Source organism: Rattus rattus, chromosome 11, assembly GCF_011064425.1.
Source record: "Rattus rattus isolate New Zealand chromosome 11, Rrattus_CSIRO_v1, whole genome shotgun sequence".
Classification (NCBI taxonomy): domain Eukaryota; kingdom Metazoa; phylum Chordata; class Mammalia; order Rodentia; family Muridae; genus Rattus; species Rattus rattus.
Window position 1 is genome coordinate 14,515,251 of NC_046164.1, and position 23,924 is coordinate 14,539,174.

The 23,924-nt window shown below is 45.1% G+C and overlaps 1 protein-coding gene across 1 annotated transcript in view; it reads left to right on the top strand.

Moving 5' to 3' along the window:
- Positions 1 to 2,281: 2,281 nt before the first annotated feature.
- Positions 2,282 to 23,924, top strand: part of Pkd2 (polycystin 2, transient receptor potential cation channel) — a 43,020-nt gene continuing 21,377 nt past the window's right edge. The window contains exons 1-6 of the mRNA XM_032916126.1: positions 2,282 to 3,505; positions 11,704 to 11,817; positions 15,818 to 15,951; positions 17,365 to 17,615; positions 18,597 to 18,821; positions 20,674 to 20,902. Of these exons, the coding sequence (XP_032772017.1) occupies positions 2,917 to 3,505; positions 11,704 to 11,817; positions 15,818 to 15,951; positions 17,365 to 17,615; positions 18,597 to 18,821; positions 20,674 to 20,902 (1,542 nt within the window). The 5' untranslated portion in view covers positions 2,282 to 2,916. The remainder of the gene's footprint in view (positions 3,506 to 11,703; positions 11,818 to 15,817; positions 15,952 to 17,364; positions 17,616 to 18,596; positions 18,822 to 20,673; positions 20,903 to 23,924) is intronic.

Genomic DNA, 23,924 nt, shown 5'->3' on the forward strand with positions numbered 1-23,924 from the left:
TCAGAGAAGGTTCAGCCTGTGGCTTACTAGCTCCGTTCACTCAGCCTTGTGAGTGTGAATATCACTGGACCTTACACATGTGGTGGAACAGAGCTACCACAGTGAGCGGAAAGTGGGCAGGACAGAAGAAGAGGAGAAGAGGAGATGGGAGGAAAGACCTGGATCCCAATATTCCCTTCAAGAAGAAGCATGTCTCTGAGGTCTTTATTTTATTCTTTACTTGGGTCCCACCTCACTAAGAGCTCACCACTTTCTAACAGGATCACAAGCTGGGACTGATCCTTCAACACACAAATGTCAAAGGACATTTCTGACCCAAATCCTAGTGCAGCCTTTTGTCCCTTCACCACATGAAGATAAATTTAAATGGTACCACATGGATCAGAAAAGACTTGTAACACATACCAACTCTGCTGGCACCATGCTCTTGAAACTTCTGCTTCTATAGCTGTGAGAAGCAGATGTTTATAAGCCACCTGGTCATGGTAATTTTGTTACAGCAGCCTGAAGGGATGGTCTTAGACATTGGTATCAATTCAATGTATCTTCACAGGCCTATGAGGCAAGTATTCATCATTTCCATTTCCATGGGCAAAAGTGAAGTAACTCACTGCAGGTCATGCAGTTGTCTGCTTCTACGGTTCTGATAATGAATTATTAGAGGCTGGAGCACCACTGACAGTTCTAGATCTGAGTTTCTGTATGGTGTCATCATTGTGACTATAAAACCCAGGCTACAAGGTGCGTTTTATGAAAACTCTTTTATCTGAAACATGCAGTTATTTCTCAAACTTAGGGTGCCCGGGAGCCTACAAAGAGACTTGGAATTCAAGGGCAAACTTCCTAGAATTTCTGAGTCAATAAGATTGTTATGGAGGACCCAATCAATGTCTCTATTTCTCAGTATCTTAAGTGATGGTTATAGTTCTTTGAGTCACATTTTAAAACCAACCCATAAAACCTATTTTCTGACCCCAAGTCTGTGCCCTCTCTCCACACCCGGCTCCTCTGGCAATATGCCTTAAGCAGTTAAACTGTTAGTGTGGCAGGTGGCACAGCTCAGAATACTACAGCTCTTGCTAGGCAGGCATCCCAACCTTCCTAGTGGGAGATTTCTGCCTTTTCTTTTCTTGAGGTCTGGGTCTTTTCTTGAAAAGATCTGTCTTTTCTTGAGGCTAGGGGTCCTTACTACACTGCTTAAGTTGCCCAGTTCTGAATTTTACATAGTGGGAACATACTTGAGATTAACAAATAATGACAGGGAGAAAGATAGATGTGTGATGGGGAGATCATTCTAGAGAAGTACTGTGGAGCCCACAATGACTAAGGAAAACATGTACCCCTGAATTCATACGTTGAATTCCCAAGCCCTGGTGTCTCAGCATATGACTGTATGTGGTCGTCGGGTCTTTCTAAAAGCAACTAAATTTAAATCATACCATATGGTTGTCTGTAATCACTATGATGATGATGACGATGAGGATGACGACGATGACAGTGACCACAAAGAGGAGCATGAGGAGGAGGAAGATGAGGGAGGAGGAAACATCTAAGGGAGGACAGTGGGGAGACACAGGCAAAATGGGCCTTGTACAGGCAGCCAAAAGAGGCCTCGGAAGAGGTCAACTAACTTTTTTTTGTCTTTTGAGAAAATATATTTGCGTTATTGAACACAGCGTGTGGTGATTTATAACAAGCCTGGCAAGCTAATATAGAATCGGATCAAACACACCTGCTAAACTGTGGAAATGAAATGTTACCACTTAAGCTGGAATTCCATAGACTCCTTTATGCACCAACATGGCTGGCCTCTCATCTGGAAACAGAGGGGACATGGAGAATACGGGGTGGGGTAGGGTGGGGTGGGTCAGGGTGGGAGATGATATCACCCATAGACTCCCAATCCAGTCCTGTCTCCGAGGCTCAATAGAGAGAGGTCAGTTTAGTACCAGAATGGCAGAAGAGAGATGGAAACGACAGAAACCATTTGCTCCGCTGTGGAATGACAATGCTCGCAGTGGGAGTGAAAAGCAGAGACAGCATCAGGGAAACCCTCGAGGACCTAAGTGACAAGAAGATCCATGCAGGACTTGAAGAGGATGTGGACGAGGACATCCTACGAGTGAGTAGCTGTAGAAACAAAGACCTCAGTCAGGGTTTTGACATTTTAAAGAGATGGGGAAAACAGGGAAAACCACCTTGGAGTAGGCTTTGCCTGATCCAACTGCAGTCTTAAGTTGGATGTGCCAGCTGCCAGTTGGTGTAGTGAGGATGGAGATCTAGACCTAACGCCTGAAGCAAGATTCCGTTACTCTGGGGCTGGCTAGGAGCGGAAATGAGATAATGGTGGAGGCATCAGAAATCTGAGAGTCCCAAAATCCAACCCTTGGATTCTTCAAGATGTCTGGAGAGTGGAGACAGGAAATCATCCAGTAAACGCAGAATCATGGAGGCGAGGGCCACCAAATGCAAGTGGGGCAGCCTTAGTGATTTCTTTCCCTTCCAGGAGAGTTCAGTTCAAGCTGGATTTCACTAGTTCACTCTATCGCACCAAAGGGTCACTGTCTTTACCCTGCTCTTTGTACTTTGCAAACACGGGGCGAGGATGGGCAGGGCCTAAGCACTCATCCAGAAGCCCCTTTCCCAAAGAGCTGGCTGGCCACGCACTCCCTCCTTTTGCGAGCTACGGCATTGGAATGTGTGCACCGGTGGGGACCCTGGCTCCACTTGGATCCTTGGCCGCCGGGGCCTTTTCGGCGCTCCTGAGGCCGGTCAAGGGGAGGCCTGGGCCCGGGAGGCGGGCCGAGGGGGCGGGCGGAGGCGGGGAGCAGGAGGCCGACCCCGGGAAGAAAAGAACATGGCTCCTGCGGCAGAGGGTGGCGGCGCTCCCGGGCGCGCTGGGCGCCAGTGAGCGCTATGGTGAACTCCAGCCGTGTGCAGCCGCAGCCTCCCGGGGACCCGGGACGCTCGCCCGCGCCGCGAGCGTCCGGGCCCGGCCGCCTGGTGGCGGGAGGCGCGGGCCTGGCAGTCCCCGGCGGCCTGCGGGAGCAGCGGGGCCTGGAGATTGAGATGGAGCGCATCCGGCAGGCGGCCGCTCGGGACCCACCGGCCGGAGCCTCGGCCTCGCCTTCTCCTCCGCTGTCGTCCTGCTCCAGGCAGGCATGGAGCCGCGACAACCCGGGCTTTGAGGCCGAAGAGGATGACGACGACGACGAGGTGGAAGGAGAAGAAGGAGGGATGGTGGTGGAGATGGACGTGGAGTGGCGCCCGGGCAGCCGAAGACCGGCCTCCTCCTCGGCCGTGAGCTCGGCGGGCGCCGGCGGCCGGGGGCTGGGAAGCTACCGCGGCGCGGCTTACCCGAGCGGGAGACGGCGCCGGCTAGAGGACCAGGGCGCGCCGTGTCCCAGCCCCGCGGGCGGCGGGGACCCGCTGCATTGCCACCTCCCGCTGGATGGCCAGCCGCCCCGAGTGGCCTGGGCCGAGAGGCTGGTGCGAGGACTGCGAGGTAAGATCGGGACCCGCAGCGTCCGGTGCGTGCTTAACAACTGCTTGCCCGCAGGCTCGAACCCCTGTTCTCCGAGGGCGGCAGTCTGTGCGGTTCCACCTCGCATCCTCTGCGTCCCCGCCTCCTTCCTGAGCGCTTTCCCCTACCTCTGCTAATTCCGCGCGATTTCTAGTACCCAGCTCCGAATTTCACCAGGTCCTTGGTGCAAATTCGTTGCGTTCCTTCCTCCCTCCTTAAGATGCTAGCACATTTTGGAAAATAAAAGAAAGCCATTTTCAGGAATACCTGGAGCTTGTAGAGGTCGGAAAGTGACTATTCTAGTACAACTAATGACAGTTGGACTTTATGTTTGCTAAATGTCACAAATGAGGAACACGTTTATTCCAGCGCCCAAGCTTTTCATTTGGCCGCTACGCGCCATGTCTCTTCAGCCATTCTAGGAGGGACCTACAGTGTTGCCCAAGTTTTGAGAGGAAATGCCTTTAAACAGGTCATTGTCAGTAGGCTTGGTTGAGAGAGGAGTTGTTGACAGAATACAGCAATGTCTATAGAAACACATTTTTGATAATTTCTAATTCTAGACATTTCTGAAATGGTTGCAAACAAAGTATCATACCATCCCCACCACTGTGTGTGTGTGTGTGTGTGTGTGTGTGTGTGTGTGTGTGTGTGTGTGTGTGTTTAAAGACTGGAAGTAACGGCCTTTCCCATTCCAACAAGATGATTGCTTTTCCAGATACCAGATGGTTAATGTGTCAGCGTTCTGTGCCTGCTACTCTCCACAAGGCAGGAAAGGACACGGATTTTCCAAAAGCAAGCTGATCTCATGTTCTCAAAGTTTTGCAGCCAGAAGTATCCGGGGAAAAGTTTCACTAACTCTCACCCACCTAGTTATCTTAATCTCCAGCTTTAAAAAGTTACATCCCGGGATTTGGTGTTATTTTCTCTCTTGCTCTCTGTCTACAGTCACCAGATCTGCAACGGGAACTATCCAGATGTTGAAGCAGTGTGGGTTAGACAGGTCAGGCCTCCATCCAAATCCTGGTTCTGCTACTGTTTGACCTTGCGTATGTTATTTAACTGCTCTGGTCCTTTAGATTTTTGGTTTTTTGTTTTTTAGAAAAGAAATAGCCAGTACATAGCCCTCGATGTGTTGAAAGAATTAAATGAGAAGGTGTCTGAAATGCGCAGCAAGTCTTTGCTGTGCTGTGCTTCTTGAACGTCACAAGTGATGAAAGAATATTTTGACACTGTTTTTATATGTGCACACTAGTTAATGTGCGTCAGGGCATCGTGAGAAACAAAACATCCCTATAAGGTAACTGTAATCAATAGAATAGGAAAACACTGATTTTTTGATGTCTAGAACAGCATAAAACACACTGTTATTTTAAACTATGTAGGAGATGCTTCTAAAAGTATTCACTGAAGTGACATACAAGCTTCTTAGAAACTAGTAGACGTGGAAAGTCATATGATCAGTTAACTTTGAACTCAATAATGGGAGACAATGAAATAAAATGTAAACTTTTATATTGGGATGTGTGTGTGTGTGTGTGTGTGTGTGTGTGTTATTTCTTTTAAAGAAGAATTTCAGTAAACTCACAATAAGGCAGACTTTACCAGTGGGAACTCTGTAGAGGTTCTGGGAGAGTAGGGTGCAGGAGAGACAGGGAAGCTGTAATTCCCTTCCCAGAGTCTTGCCCTCTGCATCTCTGCATATATTACCTCAGTAATATCTAATAAACTCTTGTATGTAATAATAATAATAATAATAATAATAATAATAATAATAATAATAATGTGATGACATACCTGCCACAGATGTATTTCACAAGGAAGCAGACTTGGGAAGTTATTAATTATAGAAAATTTTAAACATTCAATTTCTGTTACAAAAATGTAGTTGGCATTCTTGCGGCTTATTAAATACACATTAGGTATTTAGCACATGTTACGAAGATAGTATACTGCTAGCAGCTCTAAAGTAAAATAAGCTTTGGGAGTATTTCACTGTTTTCCAAAGGATGGAGCCCAGAAATGTAAAATCACTAATAATGAGTGAGATGCAATTTGTTTTTTCTGCCTTGTGCGAGAACAATCATGGAAACCCTGTGTGTATCCAGTGAATCATCCCCCAAGGATCAGAACAGAAAGTGACTTTTGCAATAGCCATTGGTAATGGGGACTATTAAGGGAGAGGACTGACATCTGGGAGGTGTCCGCTGCTTCCCCTGTCACTCATTCAGGCTCTCCGGAAGGGGTGGCAGGGGGCTCAACTTCTCAATTATAAAATGAAAGTGTTGGGCATGGTCTCTACCTCCGGGATAGCAAACAGACAGCAAATGTTCTGTGGACAGAGACTTACCCTCTCAGCAGTGAGTAATCAGGGTTGAAGAACTACTTCTGGGATACACTGTATCTTACTGGGGAATTAAATGTATCTCTGCGTACTAAGCAGTTGAGGGCTTCCTAGCTGCAACAGAGCATGCTGAGTGACTGGGACCCAGCAGCCTGGTGTCTCGGATTGTTTCCAGAGGTAAATACCAGGCAGGGAGACATCAGCCAGGCAGGTGTGGTGTGTAGCCATCAGTGAATTGGTGCTGCAAACCTGGGCCAGAGGAAGCAAAGGACAACTGATGACAGTACCTCAGACATCATTTTGGAAGTAACACATCCACTCCTGCTGCACTGGCAATTGTTAATACACATAACAAATCTAATGGAAAGACACATAATAAGCGATACAATGTAGCCGTGTGTCCACAGTTAGCGATCTTTGTCACATATTGTTAGGGCTCAAATGAATGAGAAGGCTACTCTTATTTTTCCTAAAATCATCAGAACTTGGTACTGACATGTACTGTTTGATAACTGGCCACCATTATTTTATCTCATACATAACTTGCATTTTTCCTGCCTTTCCTTTTGATGCCCACAGAGGAATGTGTTCAGTCATTAAAAAGGTTATTGGTGATGATAAAGGTCTGAACTTGGCTATACCAAACAGTACCACACCAAAGTGCTACTCCCGATCCCTTATTCCTCGAAGCTCATGATCATCCGTGTGCAGGGACTGATGAATTTGGCCTGTTTTGAATCTCTGGATCCATTCTTACTCCATTACCAGCATAGCGTTATCCTAAATGTGAGGTTTTCAGAAGGAAGTAGAGGAGCTTTTGCTCCTTAGGGGGTAGTAGAATCTGATGTATGAATGGGCTTTTATAACCCCAGGAGGGAGTAGGGTTACACCTGCCAGTTAGAAGGGAAGAACTGTATGAATTTCTTAAAGTGCCTGGGGCAGCCTCCTCCTCCACTCCAGCATTCCATCCAGCACATCAGCAGGATAGAGGTTGAGGAACCTTGCCCTAATCTCTTAGGTGACAGTCTACTCAGCACTCTGGAAGCCCTTTTGTGGTCATAGTTTGTTTTATTCTTAGGTTGCCACCTATATTAGAAGCCATTCTTACCACCATCTTCCTGATGAGGGAAGCAAGGGTTAACTGACTCCCCCATGGCCACAGCTGTTAAATAGCAGAGGTAGGACTTAAGTAGAGTCCAAGCTGTTCCTACTATGACAGGCAGCTGTAATACTCACACCTAACTGTAGCCAGATGCTTTCACTTTATAAACGTTGATTCTTCAGGCCGTTTAGAATCAGCCATATCAACCGCTCTGTGTATCCAAATTCCTGATTTATCTAAATCGGGAGAACCTACTTTCTTACTTTTTAAAAATTGTTCTGAAGTACATGCAACGTCAAACTTACCATTTCTTTTTGTATCCACTGTTACATGGGTGCAGATACATTTATAACCCCATGGTTCTACGGAACTATCTTTTCCCAAACCTTTACATCATCTGAAGGAACCCACTGTACGACAAGTGAAATCTGGACTTGTCCTGTTATGTCTCACTCATTTCGCGTAGCCTGTTTTAAGGCTCCTCCCTGTAGCACAGTGCAACCCAACTTTGTACCTAGAGATGCCTGGTGCCATCGTTTCTATATACTAATTTTGTCTATCCATTGGACGTGATTTTTTATTTAAGTATAATATTTTTATTATATGTGAAAAATTGTTACATGCATACAATGTATTCTGATCATATTCACACACACACACACATGCATGCACACGTGCGTGCATGCATACACACACACATTTCGGTCATTTGAGACAGGGTTTTACAGCACAAAGTAGCCTGGGACTTCCCATCCCCTGCTTCATCCCTCCAGGGTGCGGGTACTAGAGTTACAGTTAGAATAATACCACACTCAGCTCCCTGAAACATTTTTTGACATCTTTTAGAGCTTTTCCAAAACAACTCCTTGTCAGTTTGTGAAGAAAGCCTCTCAATATAGAAAATGTTCCAGAGACGGTCCTAGGCTGGACCTTGTGATTAGCCAGTGGCGTCATTCAGACTTGATACTTAAGCCAGTGCCCTGAGTGTGGAGTATGATCTCCCCCTCCCCCTGGGCTCTGTGGCCCTCATTCTCCAGAATCAACTCTCAGCTCTTCCTTACTACCTACCCCTCAGCGATACTGTATGGAACAGCGCCCAGAGTTACAGCTGAGCTGACGGGAAGACTGCCCTCCCAGGGGACTTGTCTTCGATGATCCTTTCTGGTGTTCTCTTGTTCCTGTGTGTCACTCCAGATGGAACCTCCCCTAGGATCAGAGCCATGCTTCAACCAGAATGCTGGAGGGGCACAGCACTCCTTCTTCACTCGAAGTGTCACTGTGGCCCATAACCTCGTGGGTGGTGGACATGCATTTTGTCAGTGGTGGCCACAGAGGACAGGCATAACTCTCCAAACTGGATGGTACCTAAGGGCAGCTAGAGTCTTCCCCTTCAATACTGTCACTGAAGATGCTGGCCTGATTTTGGCTCAGTCTGTCTAGTAGAGGCCAAGGGATTCCCAGCATCCAGTTATGACTTGGGCAGGAAACAAGACTTTGAGGTCACAGTAATATTAACAAGGATCTCTGAGGACTGATCTTGGCCTTCAGTCCCAGCTGAGGTCACAACTTGATGGGAAGAGGGGCTTATTCCTTTGTTTATTTCTTTTGTTTCTCTCTCTTCCTTTCTTTCTTTCTCTTTCTGTTTCTTCCTTCCTTTCTCTTTTTCTCACTTCATATTTGTCTACTGAACGTTCTCTTCGGTTAGGAAGATAGCAAGGTCCTAAGTTTGTCCTTAGAACCCATATTTAAAGAGCTGAGTGTATGGTGACCTGTGCTTACAGCCCCACTACTGGGGAGGCCAAGACCGTGCTCACTGTCTACCTCACTCTCCAGTGCCAGGCCAGTGAGAGGGACTCTCTGAAAACCAAGGTGGACAGTTAGTGCAGAAGCTCTCGGGGTTATTGATCTCTGGTCTCTGTGTGTCTGTGCCCCAGCATATGAACAGAGAGAATTCTTAATCCACGCTTCCTTCCCTAACCTCTTTCTTTTCCTCTTCGGACTTCATTGCTGCCTTTGCCCTCTAGGCTGTGTTAGCTGTGATGAAGTTGCTCAAGTAACACAATTCCTGCAGTCAATAAACTTGCTGGGCATCGCCTCTATGATAAGACCTAGGAACACACAGATGGGTAATACAAGGTCCCACATCTCAAGCTGTTCCCATTCTGAGTTTAGCAGACAGAACAGCTATAGATAAGTAATTACTGTGCGTGTCTTGGCTGTGAGAGGAACTCAGGGATGAGGTAACCTATCTCTACCTGAGGAGGTCAGTGAAGGTCTCCAAAAGGAGACCTTCGAGAGGGAGGGGCTTCTGGCAAAGAACAAGGAGCATTAACCAGGGCTGTGCAGACCCTGAATGTTGCATTAGGGAGCTGGCACAGTTTGCGTCAGGTATTGGGAGCTATAGAGACCCCAGACAAGGCTGGTATGACCGTATGCCAGACTGAGGAATGTAGAGGATTCAGTGAGTTGGGGTCAGGAGGGAGCTGACATAGAGAAAGGCTTGCCAAAATTGCAACTCAGAATACAGGCTGTGATGCTGTGGGCCTAGATCAAAGACAGACACCGTTAGAGTTACAGAATCAGGCTGGGCGTGGTGGTGTATACCTGTATTCCTAGCACTCAGGGGGCAGAGGCAGGAGAACCATTAAAAGTTCAGGGTCAAACTGAGCTAGGCAGCAGGATCCTGCCTCAAAACATAAAACACAATAATTAGAGAACCAACTCTATGTGAAGAAGGATAAGAGTGGGGCCAACTTTGAGACAGACATCAAGTTGTTTGCTCGAATAGGAAAACATTTCTAGAGGAAGAAAAAAGACACCTGGGGCATGTAAATCTGAGCACATTTGATGTGTACCTTAAGTCACTCCTGCCTGTCAACTCGTGGACATCAGAAGTCGTCTACAACAAGACCATGATGCAGAGGGATCCCTGTCTCCTAAGACTGACTTCTTACACAAACCAGCAGGGAAAAATTAAGGATTGGGAATATTTAATTTTTAAGAGGAAGGTAGGGTAATTTAGAAAAAGTAAATATGTAGTAGTTTATAGAAATACGAAGAGGGTGTTTCTCATTTCCTCTAAGGGGCTTGAGTTAAATTGCCATAATTCATTGCGGATTTGGCCTGGGAAAAGTCTGATATCCTTTTTGTCTGTTTCTATTTAAAAGTCTGAGAATACCTTTTGTATGAAATTATGTCTACTCCTTAGCGGCTGCTGTCTGTAAACCACTGGAAATAAAATCACTGACCATGCCGCAGGAAAGATGCTAAAGAGACTAGCAGTCTCCACGTGTACACTGAAGGTCGGCCTCCGGAAGAACTCTATCCAAAGATTATGTGGGGTTGTATTTTGGGTTTGTACCCGAGGCTTCCAAGCCTGATCCTCAGCTGCTGCCCTGTTAACCTGAGTTGTAATTTTCCATGTCATCTAAATTTATAAAAATTATTTAATATGGCAGAGTTTCAATGAGTAAACATTTCCCATGCTGCATTTCTGCTGCGTGAGTAATTCCCTGACAAGTACCAGACCTTGGCAGTGGCAGGCTGATCGTAAACTGGGTTCAGCTTTCAGAGTGGTGGAACGCGTGATGTGTAACACGGTGTCCTTGAATTTAGATGCTAATTTTTCTTTCTTTTTTTTTAAACAAGGAAAACGGGATATCTAAATTTAATAGAGTGGAGCTCTTGCATCGTTATAAGGCCCCAAAAGCATATCAACCTTACCGATGAGCTCATTTCCTCCGTGGGAAAGACCTTACACTGTTCCATTTCTCTCCCTGTGGCTTGTTCATGGCTTAAATGTGGTCTGCATTAGGTTAATGACGGGGGTAAATGAACGCAGAGGTAACACGTGGGAACCAGATTCCTGTCTGTTAATAGCGAACCTACTCTAACCGGAAGGACTGAGAAGCTGGTGTTTTGCCGAAGATATTAGGGCCCTCCCAGGGAGCCAGCAATGTGTGACTTGACCACACCGGTCCCTAACCAGGGTTTGGACAGCCGTCATGCTGCCTGCTGGCTGAATCTCTCCAGCAAACTCTCCGAGGGTTACATCATCTTTACTGCACCAGCCCAACACTTTCCATCTGCCGAAACATAAAACATGGTGGCTGATCATAGTTTTTCCCAAAGATAAAAACAGAGGAGCTCCATGAGCCGAAGCTGTTGATTTTAAAATGTATCAATCGGCGCCCTGAAAGCCTGTTAGGCTTAGATGGGCCACGCCCAGTCGTTGCCATTGTGTCTCTAAGGACAGAGCACGGAGCAGCCTTTCCGCCGCTGTGCTAGAAGCTCAATAGATGTTTCCACGTCGGAATGATGCAACTCCTCGGGTTTGCATTGTGTTGACCTCCCTGGTGGCTGCCCAGTAGTCACGCCACCTACTTAGCTAGGCTTTGTGGGAGGCACCAGGTGTATCCTTTACCAAGCAGGATATATGTGAGGTGCGCAACTGCTAAAGCTTTGAAATTGCTTTCCTTTTCTCAGCCTCCTAAGTGTTTAAAGATACTTGCTCATGGTCCTGGAAGTTACGCAAATGATAGTGCGTGGCGTATAGTAAATAAAAGGTGTTCCTGCCAAGTCGCTTCTGAGTCACAGATTGCGTGCCTACATATTTTTTTGTGCCCATATTACGCTTCAGAACTCGGTTACTATTCATATCACTTTTCCTTTTGCCACTTGTGAAATTCCTTAAGAGAGATGACCTTGTTTTGTTTGTTTTTCCTTATGGTCAAGGTCTCTGGGGAACAAGACTCATGGAAGAGAGCAACTCTAACCGAGAGAAATACCTGAAAAGCGTGTTACGGGAGCTGGTCACTTACCTCTTTTTCCTCATAGTCTTGTGCATCTGTGAGTACACTCTCTGCCTTTCTTGTGGAAATGCCATAGTCAGGGCGGAAGAGAAGTATATGAGCACCAGGAGAGGCCAGGCAACAATTTTCAATTTTCTCCTCAGGGTGGGGGCATTCTCTGCTCACTAGTTCTTTATTGGCTATGACTGACGGCACAACAAGATGCACAGAACCACCTTCCATACACACAGATCCCAGCCAAGGGGTTGGGATATTAGATCTCGTAACCGCAAATATCGCGCTCCCGTGTGTAAATGCTCACACTGCTTGTGTCGGCTCCTGTCTTCCAAAGGCCCCCTTTGGAGGCTGACAGTTTGTGTCATTCAATGTGTGATTTCTTCCAGGTCGTCAATAGTTGTAGGCTTTAAGGGAAAGCTGGCCGACCGACTGTGTTCCTCTCTTATTTTGGTGTGGTAGTGCATTCTCTGCTGAGTGAGGGGCAGGAAGCAGTAGCATAGAGCCACTCTCAGGAGGCTTTTGCAAAAGTCACGAGCAAATCATCTATCCTGAGTCAAAGCATGCTAAAGCGTGGGTTTTTAAAATATGTGTGTGTGTGTGTGTGTGTGTATGATTGTTTGGGGGATTTTCTTACTAATTTTCTGAAAATTTCTGTCACTCGTATAGGGCCTTCCCTTGCGTTTAGGACACACACACTCATGAGCACACACAGCTACATCACCTGTGCACAGACACCTATACACTCACGTGCACACACCTACATCTAATTTCCTCATTAGTACACCCTGTAATGAGCTAGTAGATTAAAAAAAATTAAAAATGAAAACATTCTCGAGTTTAATTCCAAGAGAGAAGTCTCGGGAGGTTGTTTGATTAGAGAGAAAAAATTAAATGAGATCCATGTTATTACTTTCTGTTTTAAGACCCTATCATTTATTTCTGGTGCTTGGGAGATGTGCCAAATTATTAAATACTTAATTTAATATACCTATTATGAAGATAGTCATCTTACTGCAGCTATAAGACATAATCATTTCAGGGAACAAACCATAATATTCTAATAGAGACAATTTAGGAAACAACTTTTGTGAGATGTAACTTAGGATCCATCTGCATGAGCATCTGATTCATTTGTGTCTCATTTGGGTTTTCCTGCCGTGAATAGACATAAGAACAACATTTAATTGAGGCTGACAGGTTCAGAGGTTCAGTTTATTATCATCAAGACAGTAACATAGCAGTGTCCAGGCAGGCATGGTGCAGGAGGAGCTGAGAGTTCTATATCTTCGTCCTTAGGCTGCTAGCAGAGTACTGGCTCCCAGACAGCTAGGATGAGTGTTAAAGCCCATGCCCACAGTGACACACCTACTCCAATAGGGCCAACACCTCCTAATAGTGCCATTCCCTGGTCCAAGCATATACAAACCGTCATAATTTGTTTTCTAATGTACAGAGGTATAACCCCCACAATCCAACTTTACACATTTCTGTCATCTCAGGATTCGTTTCCCTTCTTGGCTGCAGCCGACCTTTGTCCTTGATCCCCCTCCGTCCCATCTGGTCCTCAGCTCTGTCCTCGCTGCATTTTGCTGACTTGGGCCTCTGCTCTGCCTTTGGTGGGCCCTGGCAGCCCACCACCCCACTACTATGAGCTCAGCACATTACATTCTGTACATACATGATGTGGCATTTTTAAAGACATGCTTTTTAACACAGAAATGCTAAAACCGGATGTAATGTGCACATTGCATTGAAATTCAGGCAACAAGAGATGAGATATTTTCAGACTTTCATGTTCCGAACTGTTGGAGCACAGAACACTGAGGTTGGCTTTGTTCCTAGCACAGAAATGGCGCTGAAATGTCAAACCACACTGGTTTTAACATTAACATGTCAATTAGGATATGTCAGAATTTTCAAACATCACAAACGTAAACGTATTTCTAATGCAAAATAAGTCCAGAGTCTGACAAGTTATCCAGGCTGAGCATCAGAATTGCCAAGAGAATTTAAAGAAAAAAAAGAATTGATAGTTTTTCCAGGTGGACTAGACCAGAGTTTCTTCAGTATGAAGAAAAACGAGTTTTCAGATAGACTTTATGAGTATGAGGCCAAAGAATTACGGAGGGAAAATTAGCATGAAAGAAATCCTTTCCCCAAGTTGCTCTGTGGTCATGGAAACACAGCAACAGGAAGTGATGGAGAGAAGTGTAACTCTCAGGTTTCCACTCCAGTTCACACTGCTCAGATGCCTTCCTTCACACACATCTCTCGACATTTGGCTCCAGAAAGAGCTTGCAGCATCATTAAGCTCATTTTCAAAGTTCAAGCTCGGGAAGGTTAATTGCTGTTCAAGATCCCCGTAGCAGCACCACCCTCTATTGTGAGCCCAGAGGCAGCTGGTCCGTGTGGAGCTGGCTTCTCTCCAGGCTGTCGGAGGTTGAGCTGCCGTTGCTACTCCTGCTCCTGCGTATGTAGAAATGACATTCCCAGATAACTGGGACAGCCTTATCCCGACAAGGTAGTTGAGAAGTAGTTCGTGGTGGCCATTTAGAAGCATCATTTTCTGGGGTCCAGCAGGGGGCGCAACACAAATAATAGCGTTCCGTTTCCCTGTGTGTGAAGCCGAGAAAGTTAATACCGATCTCTAGAATTTCAGCAGTAAAGTCAGGTCTGAAAGTAAGAAAACAAGGAGTCACCCTGGCGTCTATACCATGCCTAGAAGTCTCTACTTTTAACCTATCAGCAAATAATTTCCAGCAGCAACCACCTCCTAGGTAAAACACTCAAAAATGCTTTATATTAACCAGTCCACCCAAGGACATTCTAATAACCGCTGCCCAGGGCCTTACAGCTGCACCCTTCACTGTATGGGAGGTGAGGAGTCCAGGCAGCACACTCTCTGAGGACCTTCAAGCTCCTAATTCGGAGGACAGATCACTTCTTTATACTTGTGTCCAAAAACTGGCCTACTAAATGGATTAGAATCACTGAACTAGGATCAATACAGCGCTAGAGTGGAAAAATCAGGCCAGGTACCAGCTGAAGAGCCCTATTTTTATTCTAAGTACGATAGATCCTAGAAGGGCAGGTGAGAGACCGTATTCATTTATCATACTCTCTCTGCATGATTACACAAATTGTGAGTTTATGCTAATCTCTTGCTAATGTGATTGCTTGAGACTGAACTCTCAAACACAGGTCAGATCGTCGCTGCCCACGTTTCTTCTTTAACAATCTTAATTTGCTGTTGCTTGAAAACAAGAGCGCATGAGAGCCAGACTTACCAATCGTTTGAGCAGAACACTCGTTAAGACAAGGTGTGATTGCAGCATCAAGAAATTATCATCTATGTTCATCGCTGAGGTCAAACGATACAAAAAAGATCCAAATCGCTTCTTGAAGCTTCTTGTTTCTAGAAAATTGTATTAATTATAGTATATTGCACTGGTCATAAGAATCCCAGCTTAGGGCTGGAGAGATGGCTCAGTGGTTAAGATCACTGACTGCCCTTCCAGAGGTCCTGAGCTCAAATCCCAGCAACCACATGGTGGCTCACAACCATCTGTGATATACATTAAATAAATAAATATTTTTTAAAAAAAAAGAATCCCAGCATAAAACAGTACCCGCTAAAGTGCTGAAATTTTTAATTCTCAAAGAATCATCATTACGTATGATGTATACATGGAAGCAGCCATGCCATGGTGTTCGTATGGAGGTCAAAGGATAACCTTTGGGAATCAGTTTTCTCTTCTCTTCCGTGCACGGGTTTTAGGAATCAGACTTAGGTTGCCAGAAGCGTGTGATATGTTCCTTTTTTATTGAGCCACCTTGCTACACATTTCTTACCTAAACAGAGATGGGATAGCCTACAGTAGTGGTAGGAGAAGGAAGGGAGAGAGCTGACCTTAGGTGACATTACCTAAAATGTCTGCCTTCCAGGAACGGTCCCTGGAGGCTGTGAGCTGTGCAGCGGTGTGTGTGTGTGTGTGTGCGCATCCCCTCTTGATTCTCACTCACTACTTTCTGTGTTCCAGTGACCTACGGCATGATGAGCTCCAACGTGTACTACTACACTCGGACACTGTCACAGCTTTTCATAGACACCCCAGTGTCTAAAACCGAGAAAACCAACTTTAAAACTCTCTCTTCCATGGAGGACTTCTGGAAGGTATTTACGAATGGCTAGGAGTGCGTCCTTGTCTCTGAGAATTACTGATTTGGTGTCGTAAGTTCAAACCCGTAAGTTTCTTCGGGAGCTGTGAGCTATAGTAAGTTGTTTAGAGTTCGTGTTCCTTTCAGTATTCATGGAGAACACCGAAAGTCCTTTGCACAGAACTGAATGCTTTATTTAATTCCTATAATGATCATATCTAGTGCACACTAATGCCATGGGCCCTCTTGTAAACAATTCGCTTGAGATTCAGGGTGTGTGTGGTCACATGGCTACAGAAGAAAAGACCTGGAGATATGTCTGTCCGTCCGTCCGTCCATCCATCCATCCATCTATCTATAGTAGGATAGCCGCTGCTTCTTAGCTTACTGTTCTCTCAGTCATCCGTGAGTCTGTAAATGATGACTGAGAATTGTCCTATGATACAAGTCCCAAGTAAAAGTTTGGGTGTCACACACTACTTTACTTCTTGCAATTTGTGTCTTTGTTGGCAGTGGCGTGCTCTCCCAGCCCCCCCAGATCCATGAACTACCTGATAAGACCTGGACACATTATTTCAAAGGTCTGCTACTGTTAACATTCAACCCAGCCTCCTCTCCAGTTCTAAGCTCCGACTAGCAGACAGTAAGCACTGAGTAACACTGAGGCCGTGATAAGCCAGTGCTAAATGTTAGGTCGATTTTAGCTACTTTTAATAAAGCACCGTATAGCCTCTGGAGTAGCTAGCTGCTCACATGATGTGCTGCTCAGAATCTAGGAAGGCTGGAGAGGAAATGTAAAAGGAAGTTATTGTTTCTTCCCAGAGAAATAATATGCAGTATTGTTACTAAGACCCCGAGGGAAGAGCCTTTGGTTCTAAACAGAGAATACTGAGCCACTGAAGCTTTCGATGTGTGACCTTGGCATTAAAACCCACAGTGGCTCGATCCCAACCTTTCCCTAGCTCTGTGTGGCAGGTCCCTGTAGATACCCTGGTAATACATGGAGGAGTGGTTACATCTGTTCTCTCTAAAGGAAGAGTCTTTCGTGCAAACATGAAGCTTCTCACATTTAGCTTTCCACTCCGGAGTTCTGGTTATGCGTGATGCCAGGTTTCTAAGGGAAAGTGAAGTTAATGCGTTTTACATATTTACAAAACACACCCCGTCTCAGTTGATAGTCCCAGCACAGAAATCAGACTATACTGATATTGTGTCAGGTGCTGACCACACAAAGGATGAATTTTTCCAAATGTGGGAACAGCCCAGCTTAGGAAGCCCTACACGAGGCCCCGCACTTAGCAAATAGCAGCAAGATACAAACCCAAGTCTTTCTGACCACACGGCTTGCCGTAGTCCCTCCGATTGCTCATATGATTGGTGTAGAAGCCAGCCAGCCTGAGTTTGGAACCAATCAAATCTTTCGTTGCAGTTCACAGAAGGCTCCTTCCTGGATGGGCTGTACTGGAAGGCACAGAGCAGCAACCATACGCAAGCTGACAACCGGAGCTTTATTTTCTATGAGAACCTGCTGCTAGGAGTGCCGCGTCTACGTCAACTCCGAGTCAGAAACGGATCCTGCTCCATCCCTCAGGACCTGAGAGATGAAATTAAAGAATGCTATGATGTCTACTCTGTCAGCAGTGAGGACAGGGCTCCATTTGGACTGCGGAACGGAACTGCGTGCGTATCTGTGACGGATGCCCAGTGCTTATCTGTCCCGTATGCCCAGTGCGTGGGGTTCCCTTTTCGTTTATTCATTATCAGACTTGAGCAAAATGGTGCCCCCAGCAGGCCTGGGTCAAGTTGACCTTTGTTTCTTGTTTTAGCTGAACTTCTATTTACCTCTGTTTCTGTTGCCTATTTCAAAATGTCTAATTTCTTCACCATACAGCCCAAGAAAAAGCCTGTAGAGGTTTTAAGATGATTCCATATTATCTTTCTAGGACAAATAAGATTGTCCTATAAATTGTTTTAGTAGTTCTCACAAATACTTTTTTGTTCAGGGTGTAATTACCGAAATTGCAGATTTAGGGGTGCTGAAGAGATGGTTCAGTGGTTAAGAACAATCACTCACTGTTCTCACAGAGGACACAGGTTTGGGTCCCAGTATCCCATCAGGTGGCTTACAAACACCTGTAACTCCAGGACCAGGGGATGATCTGATGCTCTCTTTTGGTCCCTGTGGTCCCTGTATGCACGTGACACACATGAAACACACATGGACACCCTGTTCTGTGCGTTTCCCCTTACCGAACACCTCTAAGTCAGGCGTCGTTAGAAACAAATGAACCTGGGAGTGGCTGAGTGGGTAGTCTCTCTTGGCTGCAGTTTTCATTGGAACTTTTTAGGAATGTAAACATTGCATCAGTCACCAGAAAGGGCATGGTGGGGTGCATGATGGCATAGGCTCTGGGAACAGGTGTAGCATTGGTTCTCGACTCACGCTTAACCATGTTGGGTATAAGTCCATCTTACTAAGCCTCAGGGTCCTTGTTACCAAACTGAGGCCAGTGACTGTGAGAGTTCATGAGGAAAATAAATGTGAAGTACTAGTCCAAGCACACCATTCTTACATAGCCTTTATCCCAGGAGGCACCAGTCATCTTCCTGGTTCTGACCAGTCTCCCACGAGTTTTACCTGTTGTTTCCACTTTTAATTAGGTGGATCTACACAAGTGAAAAAGACCTGAATGGCAGCAGTCACTGGGGAATCATTGCGACTTACAGTGGAGCTGGTTACTACCTGGATCTGTCCAGAACCAGGGAGGAGACAGTGGCCCAGCTTGCCGGCCTCAGGAGGAACTTCTGGCTGGACCGGGGCACACGGGCAGCTTTCATTGACTTCTCGGTGTATAACGCAAACATTAACCTGTTCTGTGTGGTCAGGTGTGTGCTACGGGCTCGCCGCCCTCCTATCTCTGGGTGGTTATCAGCCCGTCTGTTTCTGGAAATGAGCTAGGAAGACACTTCTTGCAGGTGACTAAATGAGAGATGAAGAATCAAGGCTGAGAACAAGGGAGGGTGGGAGCCGCAGGTCTGCCACGTTAGGGCTCGGAAAGTACCTTAACTCTCGTCAAGCTTATCCTGTCCCTAGACCACGTCAGGTGAAAGGAATGTAACATACCCATTATCTTCAGCCACTCTAAGGATGGTTGTCCCCTATCACCAAGTTCTCTAGCTACCAAACCTTGGTTCCTCACCCTGAGTGTCCCCACTTCCATGGGTGACACAAAGGCACATCAGGTTTGCCCCATAGACCATGATGTTGCTACCAGGACCAGTGTTGGAAACTGTGGGCAAAGATTCTGTGTACCACAATGGCAACACCCAAGACCACTCACACTGGGACTCTGCACATACGTTCCCGCAGGCAGTAAGGGCATGTTCTCATAATGTTGGTGTTTTGTGATTTTCACATTAAATACAACTCTGATGTAACAGGCAATTAGAATTTTGCCTTTATTTGTTCTTAGCAACTTTTGCTGAACATAATACCAGCTTAAAAGCAAGTAGATCTCATTAGAAATGAGCGAGGATTTATCGTAATTGCCATTAATTTCCATAATGATCCCAGTGGTGATTAGAAGAGGATTCTGATAGGCAGGTGTCTTAGTCAGGGTTTCTATTCCTGCACAAAACATCGGGACCAAAAGTCAAGTTGGGGAGGAGAGGGTTTATTCAGTTTACACTTCCACGCTGCTGTTCATCACCAAAAGAAGTCAGGACAGGAACTCACATGGGTCAGGAAGCAGGAGCTGATGCAGAGGCCATGGAGGGATGCTGCTTACTGGTTGTTTCTCCTGGCTTGCTCAGCCTGCTCTCTTATAGAACCCAAGACCACCAGCCCAGGGATGGCACCACCCACAATGGGCTGGGAACTCCCCCTTGATCACTAGTTGCAAAAACGCCTTACAGCTGGGTCTCATGGAGGCATTTCCCAGAGGAAAATGCTTCAGTGTGGCTTACTGTGTCTCTTTAATTTCTTCCCTTGTCTATCTGAGTGGCTTGCATTTAATGGAGGGTTTGATGAGTTATTTATTAAACACACAGACAGACATACAAACGCACACACAGATACACGGAAACACACATACATCCACAGACACAGACACACACACATACATACACACAGAGACAGAGACACACACATAACGTAGAAACCCAGAACACAGACACACAATCACAGGTACACATACTGACCCACAACACACACACAAACACATACAAGCACAGAGACAGACACACACAAGCACACACAATACATACACACAGACACACATACAAATACTCAACACAGACACACATATAGACACAAATACACAACACACACACATATAGACACACACAGATACACAACACAGACATATAGACACACACAGATACACAACACAGACACACACAGATACACAATACAGACAGACAGACAGACAGACACACCACACACACACACACACACACACACACACACACACACACACACGTAGTTTGAAGACCAGGAGAGTGATCGGAAGGGATGATGGGTGGAAGGCGTTCTGTAGGATCAGTAGCCTTAGAAATCAGGCTCCTAAGCACATGCTCCCGTGAACACGGAACTGGCGGTCAGGATCAAAATGACCTCTCCCTCAGCTTGGGGTACCCGAGGCAGTGGTTTTCACCTCATAGTACTGGGCGGACAGACATACTTCCCGTCTTGATTCTATCTCCCGTTGTTAATGTAATCATTCTTTTTGTAATGCAGGTTATTGGTTGAGTTCCCAGCAACGGGTGGCGTGGTGCCGTCTTGGCAGTTTCAGCCTGTAAAACTGATCCGCTACGTCACAGCCTTTGATTTCTTCCTGGCAGCCTGTGAGATTATCTTTTGTTTCTTTATCCTTTACTATGTGGTGGAAGAGATATTGGAAATTCGGATTCACAGACTGAACTATTTCAGGAGTTTCTGGAATTGTCTGGATGTTGTGATTGTTGTGGTAGGTTGGAGAAAAATGCCAAGTTCCGTGCCCCCTCTCTCTCATTTCCTTTCTGTGTTCTAAGAGCTTGTTCATCTGTAGGCTTCCATCTCAGAGTTGGAGACCAGTGGAAAACCTAAGATTTTTTTTTTATATTAACTTTTGTGTTTTACCTTCTCCCCTCCCCATTTTGTATGGAAACCTACCATTTTATAGTACGGATGGTTTTACTGAGCTCTGACTTAGTCACGCAAAAGTAATTAAATTACTTTAAGTACTTTAACTTTGCCATTTACTTACTTTATTTTCACCTTTGTTTTTGTAACAAGGTAGTAATTAAATAACAAAAGTAACAAACTTTTTATGTTTAGTAGGCCACGTAAGATTTGTACGATGAAATTTGAGGGTTTTTTTTTTTTCCTTTTTGGAAAAATACTTTTCTGCCTGTGAAAATTATTTTATGCTTTAAGTGTCAAATTATAACAATAATAAACAGCCTGAACGTTTTTTGTGTAATATGAAAAACCCCCTCTAGTTTGGAACTCCTATATCACGCAGTCCAGAGGGAACAAAAGTTAAACTGTATCCATCAGCCACATGCATTGCTTCTTTTCCTAGTCCTCGGTGTGAAAAACCAGTTTTATAAGCTTTTCCTTCTTCAGGAGCATACAGACTTCTGTCTTCTTGCACCTTTAGGTTCACGACAGTGCCTGACTGTCGTGTGTTTAAGCAATCTTTTGACATAGCTGTGCCCCATGCCCTGCACCCGTCATGCTTCCCGCTGTCTCCTAACCCCAGGTGACTCTCTGGACTCCTGAGAGTACTACATTCACCAATGGGCTTTCTCTCTCCTCTCAGCTTCTTCCTGATAGTATCCTTTTCCTTGTTCCAAATTCAAAAATTACTCGGTGTTTGGGAAAATTTATCAATTCTTTATCAAGCCTTACAGAGCATGTTGTCCATGGGTAAAAGAGCACATACCTAAGGCATGGGGAGGAACCATGAGAACACAGAGTGCATGTCAACACTGGCTTTAGCAGCAATGATAGTCATCAGAGTAAAATGGCTTTTAGAGCCCAGTGTGTGCTTGGCACATTGCAAGTGCCTCTCATAGAAGAACGCATGTTGAATCCTTACACTGCCCCCGCCTAACTGAGGCATGTATGTGTGCACTTCAAAAACTGCTTCCACTTGTCATAAAAACCCCTTCAGAATGTGTTCCGTCTGCAACCCACTGGATGCTGGCACCTCCCACCCTTCCTGTGTTCTCGTAACATCACACAGTTCATAGGAGTCAAGGTAACTTGAGCCACATAGTACTAAAGAATTAATACCAAGCAATGTTAGAAAAACAATCAGTACTAAAGCGAACAAGAGAGACAGGCGTGGAAATTATTTTTCAGAGTATTTCTGTAGTCAGAGATGGCAGAAAAAATAACACGTATATTAAAATTATTCTAGGTAGCAATGTTTGGAACTCCAAGACACAAAGCTACTTTTTGACTTAAATAAAATTGCTACATGGTGCTATATGGCAATTAGTTACAAGATGTTCCTTCACCCAAAAATTTCCACATTACCAAAACTAGTCAGCACTGAACGTTTTCAATCTTGAATGCGGATCAGTGAAAAGGTTAACTGAGTACCCTAATTTACTGAATGGCGTCATCAGTGGTGGTGTATGTGCAGGTATAACAGGTATAGCTGTAAAAACAAATGACCTGCAGAGAATTAAAAAGATACAAATTAGTAGAATTCTAGTTTTTAAATTTGTGTATATTTCTATTTATTACATAAATTGTGAACATGTGTACTACGTGTTACAAAAGCATTTTTAAAGTCTATCAGGAAAAGTGTATATAGTATTATAATGTAATGGTTTGTGTTTATATTTCATATCAGACACACTTGCTTATCATCCATTCAGACACTGATATGCTTTCTAACCACACACAGAGAAACATACACAGACACGCATAGAGACACACACAGACACACACACACACATAGACATACACAGACTCACATAGAGACACACATACACACAGACACACACACACAGACATACACAGACTCACATAGAGACACACATACACACAGACACACACACACACAGACATACACAGACTCACATAGAGATACACACACACATGTACACACACACACACAAACATACACAGACTCACATAGAGACACACACGGACACACACATACACACATACAGACACATACACACATACACACATACACACATACAGACACACAGACACATACACACATACAGACACACACACACACACACACACACACACACACATACACACATACACTGTTAGGTTTTCTCCTCATACACCAGTGAACTGTGTCCGCGTTGGCGATCCCAGGCTACAAGTTGCTGGTATAGAGTTGAGCGTGGTGGTCTTTTGGCCCCATAGCCACAGTGTTTTGCCAGCATCCCTTTGAAGACTTGTTTCCTGTAGCTTTTAACTTTAGACTAACCTTAGTCCTGCCAGGACTCGATCAAGACCATGCCATGTCTCCTTTGAAGCATTTGCTGCCTGAGGAGAAGGAAGGCCATTCCTCCTGCCACACCTGCTCCCCTAGGTTAGCAAACCTCTGAAGGAATGCAAGAAGTACTTTTGTTTTATCCAGCTGAATTTTAAGTTTGTCCAAAGCCCAACATCTCAAAATCCCTTTGAAGTCGTTCCCCGTGTTTTCCTATGTTGTTTCTCCAGCAGATACACTGAAGCCTCCAGGCTTCTGTCATCAGCTCGCCCTTTGTCCTAGCCAGTGAAATTTTAGAATTACTGAAAAAGTACTTTAGAAGTCTAAATTTAGGGCTGGAGAGATGGCTCAACGGCTGCTCATCCAGAGGTTCTGAGTTCAATTCCCTACAACCACATGGTGGCTCACAACCATCTGTAATGAGATCTGATGCCCTCTTCTGGTGTGTCTGAAGACAGCTACAGTGCACTTATATATAATAAATAAATAAATCTTTTTTTAAAAGTCTAACCATAAATAATGTTGATGGCTTAGCTTC